Raw genomic sequence first — 5,770 nt, 5'->3', positions numbered from 1 at the left:
TGCAGGGGATAAGACTGATACAGGGGATAAGACTGATGCAGGGGATAAGGCTAATGCAGGGGATAAGACTGATACAGGGGATAAGACTGATGCAGGGGACAATAGTGATGGTGATGATGAGGACAATGTGGTGCTAGAGAACACTACTGTAGATGAATGTCACCCCATTGAAGACCCAAATGCTCCACCAATCTTTGACAGTGATGAAGAAAATGATATTGATTATGAAGATATTGTCAAGACATACAAAGTTGGAGATGAAAGCAGTGATTCAAGCAGTAGTGAAGAAGACAATGAAGAAGGTATGGACCCTTTAGTGTTTATAATTTTTTGTTTATTTTTTACATGTACTAACACTTTGATGTTGATTGCAGTTTCTAATGATGACAAGAATAATGATAAAGATAATGATGGTCCTGAAGTAAATGATGATAAATATTCCAAACCAAAGCTTGATTACCAGAAGTGGAAAGAAATGTTCAATATGCACAGTGATGAAGAAGAAGAACCATTATTCCCTGTAGAAGAAGAGGTGACTCCTGTTGATCCTACTAAGATGGAGGTAAAGTATGCTTTTAATAACAAGAGTGCTTATAAGAAACATCTTAGGGGTTACTGTGTAAAACATAATTATCAGTATACGGTCTATAAGAGTGACAAAACAAGATTAAGAGTGAGATGTAGGTTTAGGGAAGAGTATGGTTGTAACTGGTTTGTAAATGCTAGCATAAAAAGGCATGAGCCTACTTTTATTGTTAGGAAGGTTAATCTAGAACACACTTGTGTTGCGGATCCAAAGAGTTTTAACAGATCCGCGGATCCTGAGTTCGTAAAAGATGTGGTACATGAGAAGTTAAAGCAGACAGCTGGGGCCTTAATTCCAAAGCCTAAACACATTGCAAGAGACTTTTTTGTAACTCATAACATCAATATACCTTATATTTGTGCATGGAAGGCTAGAAATCTTCTTTTAGAAGATCTGTTTGGTAATTATGAAGACAGCTACAAGGATGTACCCATCTTTTGTGCAATGGTGGCTCATACTAATCCAGGGTCTGTTGCTAAATACACTTATGGGAAAAGAGGTATACATTATGTTAAGACATTCATGATTGATTCATTTATTTGTAAGTGGTGCTCAGTTATTTAATGGTTGGTTACTAAATGTGCAGATAAGACATTCATGAGCATGACTATTTCATTTGCTGCACCAATGAGAGGATTTCAGAAAGCTTGCAGGGGAGTCATAGGTTTAGATGCATGCCATCTAACTGGAAAGCGTGGTGGTGTTCTAATGGCTGCAACAGCAATTGATGGTCAGAATTCTCTGGTGCCTTTAGGCATTAAGGTGGCTAAGAGTGAAACCAAGGAGAGCTGGACTGGGTTCCTCAAGGATTTGGCTCCAGCAATCAATGCACATCATGCTGGCAGAATTACCTTTATTTCTGATAGGCAAAAAGGGTTGTTGGAATCTGTTCCAAAGGTTTTCCCTGGTGCAAGAGTTAGATATTGCTTCAGGCACTTGTACAAGAACTTCAAGAAGTACCACAAGGCACCAACCTTGCACAACTTATTGTGGAATGCATGCAAAGCTTACAAAGTGAGGCATTTTCAGGTTTGTGCCTCTCTTTTTTAAATATCCCTATGTTTTTTGATTCATAGTTAGTAGGTTATATAATAACTCAGGTTACTATAATGTAGGAGCACTTTGACAACCTGTGCTGGTGGTGATGAACCTGAAACTGTGGTGAAGAAAAGGAAATGTGGAAAGTGTGGATCTACTGCTGGTCATAATAAGAGAACCTGTGCTGGTGGTGATGTTGGTAAAAACCCAACTGGATTCATGCCAAGCACCGAGTATGATGCTGCAAACTGCACCTTCACTAGTAGAGATCATCCTGAAAGTAGCAGTGCAAGGGGTAAAGCAAAGGTGAACAAATCCAGAGGTACATCTTCATTTGTTGGTGAGTCAACAGGACCTAAAAACTTTGGAAGAGCACCAACAGAACCTAGCACCCATGGATCTACACAAGATGTTCTGAATTTCAGTCAGAACTTTACTGGTATTGGATCTGTTAGTCAACATATTCCTGTCACAAAGGGAAAGCAAAGCAAGGCTAAGAAGAAGTAGAAGTGTGTGTGTGCTTCTTGTTGTGTTAGATCTTTTTTTTTTGCTTTAGACACTGATATCATAGTGTTAGATCTGTTTTTTTTATGTACCTGAATTCAGTTTTATTTTGATGGATAATCTTACTTTATGAATGGAAATGATATTAGTTAAGAACTAATTACATGTTAATAGTCTTTTGAAGTTCCTTACATATGGCATTGAGATTGAAACTTGAATGGATAACCCTATTTTTTGCTGCAATGAAAAGGTGGTCTGATACCCATCTAAATGCTTCACAATCTGTGCAGATCAGGTAAGCAATGTTTCTATTGTGTTCATTTTTGCATCTTCTCAGCTGCATTATTGACTTGCATTGCTCTTTGTAGCATTCTTGCTTATGCAGTGGGCATTCTTTGTAACAGTGGGTCTCTTCTCCACAAGCACAACAACAATTCTCTTTGGGTAGCTTGATATTCTTGGATTTGAGTGGATGACTGGCAGAATCAAACCATTCAAAGTAGGTGCAGGTAGGATTTGAACACTTCAAGAACATTTCTCCATCTGTTTCTCTTGTGCTGGATCTTAGTAGTTGTCTTATACCATTACAAGGTATATGTTTGCATCTAGAGTACATCCAGGGACAAACCTTAGACTCATGACTTCCTTGTTCACATGTTGGACATAGATCTGGGGTAGTTTGCTGTCTAAATTTGCTGCTGCTGCTGCTCTTGCTACTACTACTGCAACTGTTACTACCTGGAGAGTTTATAACCTTTTGGCTCATTTTTATGTGTTGAACTTCTGAAGAAATTGACTAATGAAGAGTTTGGGATCTTCATTAGTATATATAGAGCTTCAAGATGATGAATAAGACCGTTATAAATCCAGGTAAAATATGGATCGTCGATTTTTTCTCTTAGATTGATCCCACGTGTATTCCGACCGTTAGCAAATCTTGCACGTTTTTCTCACGTGCACGGAGTCGCGAGTTAACTCACTACTCTATAGCCGGTTAACTCAATCCCAGTGAACTGATTAACTCAATCCCTGTTAACTGATTCAGGGGCTTCTATGTAATTTTGGACGGGTTATTTAATGCCACGTATGTACTAACAAAGACTAACAGCCGTTAACCGTTATCTCAAAAAAACGGGATGATAAAAGTCAAGAGTATGGCATTTAATAAACTCTCAAAAAAACGGTGGCATTTTCAGAAACTGCATATTGGAAGTGTGGCACTTTATTAAAATCCCCTATATATAAATTCTGAAAGAACCGTTTGGACAGGCACGGGAAGTAGTACAGTTAAGTTCGACTTCAAATTGTAACTTGATTTGGAAGACCACCGACAAAAAGGATGAGCTATGTTACCCACCATTCCAATAGACCCGAGCCGACTCGGTTCAATAAGTCAATGTCGGTATGGGCGTTTATTTTGTCGTGTAATGAAGATGTGTCGACTCTACCGAGAAGCATACCTTCACTTTTGATGACCGTAGCCCTTGATTTAGAAGTACAATCATTGTTATCTCTCTAATCTGTGTTCTCTGATCATATTTCCGGTGATGTAAGGTCAGGATTTCTGATTATATTCTAAGTCGGTTAAGGATAAGGCCATTAGAAGAGAATCATAAAACATAGAGAAACATATGAAGTCTGATTTCTGTTAATGAAACGACCTTGTTTACATTATCAGCCTTTCTGGATATTTATACATTGCATGAACATAGGGATTACATGTAAATACCTTTCATCTTAAGTAAGCACGTGATTGCTGGAACCGAATTAACTTTTCTCCTTGCACTTGTTTAGACTTGGGACAACTCTTTGTGATAATTATCTAGCTTTCCAAGTTTATACTGAGCTAATAACGTCGAGGTTATTCTCAGCTTCGCCAATGGACTCAGGTCTTCCACGTCTATCTTCGTGTCTTAGTTGTGTTTGGAAACCTGTGGTTTAATCTTTGTACATCTGGTTCAGGTCTTCGACATCTGACCTTGAGTCTTATTTCACGACTCAGCTGCTCTTCAACAATCATTTTTCGAGTAAATGTTATATTTTGTCATCAACGTATTTGGCCCCAGTTTAATTAAAGTAACTTTGTAGACTTCTTTTATAAAACTTTAGTTCATTTTTCTTTGATAGCTCATAGCTTTATTTGGGCGACCTCTGTCAGATTATTTTTTTACAGATGTTTGATTGACGGGATACCTGGATATCTTATTTAGGTGTCTACTGATAAGCACGTAAGTGCGACGCATTTTCACCCATAAATACATTAGATGGGACTCATTTTATCACTAATAAACTTGCTTTAAATCTTTTCTAGGAAATAAGCTCTTGTGGAGAATGTTACGTGAAAAGTGGTTTTTGGACCCCCCCGAAAAAAATTACTAAATACACCCCAGAAGTGTGCTAAAGACACCCGGGAAAAGTACTCGGGGCACCCCCCGCACCAAAAATGTTAAGGGCAGCACTGAAATTTACTAAAGGCACCCACCGAATTATTAAGGGCACCCCAGGACACCTACTATTCGCACCCCAGTTCAGGATAGGGGGCATCTCATCTTCTTCATTTGAATAATAGAAATTGGCAGGAAATTGTAACAGTTTTCTGAGTAACTGCATGGACCAAATTTGGAGAGTTATAGTCGGAGATATTGTCTAGGATTGGTTGGAAATATTGTGTCTTATCACAACAAGATTGGTAACTGCATTGAATGCGATCAATAAGGAAGATTTCACGTAATCACATGAGACAGGGAAGAAAGAATAACTCTGTTATTCTTCGGAGTTACGTGAGAAGAAAATGGAAAGGAGATATTCGTTTTGATTTTTTATTATCCTGAAGATAGTTTGACAGCTGCAGACACGCGCAAGAAGAGAAGAAAGAAATGAATGAAATACCAGGTGATTTTCTCGGTGATTTGGCTGAGGGAATAAAGGAAATATTTTTGCATTTACTTGAGATATACAGAGGTTTGGCTTAACTGAGACGATCATGAAACGTTCCATTGGCAGGAAAACACGAGATAATCTGTTGGTTGACGCATGAACAATTAAGGAAAGAATATTTCCCGTAATTGCAGAGAACAAAAGAAGAAGATTTGGGGAGTTATTACACATTATTCTTGATCCTGTGAAATGTATAAATAGGTTCTGCGACTCTTAGGAGGGGGATGGAGAGTTTGGGGGATCGAACAGAGTTCTCAGAATCGAGTTTTAGAGAATCACCATTGCTGCAGAGAAGAAGAAGAAGAGGAAGAACACAAAACAGTATATCTAGACAGTCGCAGAAACCGTTGCCTATACTTTAAAATTCAATATCTTTGTAACAATTCTGCAACAACTATTTCGAATTCGCAACAGTCTGTTAGTGTTTCTCTGTAACAGTTGCTTCTGTAGCAACTATATCTGTTACAAAGGCACTGCTTTGTACCTTTTTCTCTTGCAAACACCTTTTTGAGCAATGAAATCAACTTTTGAGCGTAATTCTACATGAGGAGCTAGACCCTTACACTGGGTCGACGGAGGAATATGAATTTCATACGTGGGTAATTTTAATTAATTCTCTTTATGACTTTTGCACTTATTTTAAATTGATTTATGATTTGAATTAATTAGTTATTATTTTATTTGATAGGTCACGCTTGCTTAAAT

The 5,770-nt window shown here is 38.0% G+C and overlaps 1 protein-coding gene across 1 annotated transcript; it reads left to right on the top strand.

The window, feature by feature from the left end:
• The first annotated feature begins 420 nt into the window (after positions 1-420).
• LOC113305810 lies at positions 421-2,131 on the top strand. The gene is made up of 3 exons (XM_026554811.1): positions 421-1,085; positions 1,173-1,615; positions 1,754-2,131. The coding sequence occupies exons 1-3, from the start codon at positions 476-478 to the stop codon at positions 2,129-2,131; spliced, it is 1,431 nt and encodes a 476-aa protein (XP_026410596.1). The 5' UTR covers positions 421-475.
• The last annotated feature ends 3,639 nt before the right edge of the window (positions 2,132-5,770 follow it).

Source organism: Papaver somniferum, chromosome 8, assembly GCF_003573695.1.
Source record: "Papaver somniferum cultivar HN1 chromosome 8, ASM357369v1, whole genome shotgun sequence".
Lineage (NCBI taxonomy): Eukaryota > Viridiplantae > Streptophyta > Magnoliopsida > Ranunculales > Papaveraceae > Papaver > Papaver somniferum.
This window is presented reverse-complemented; position numbering and strand designations above follow the sequence as displayed.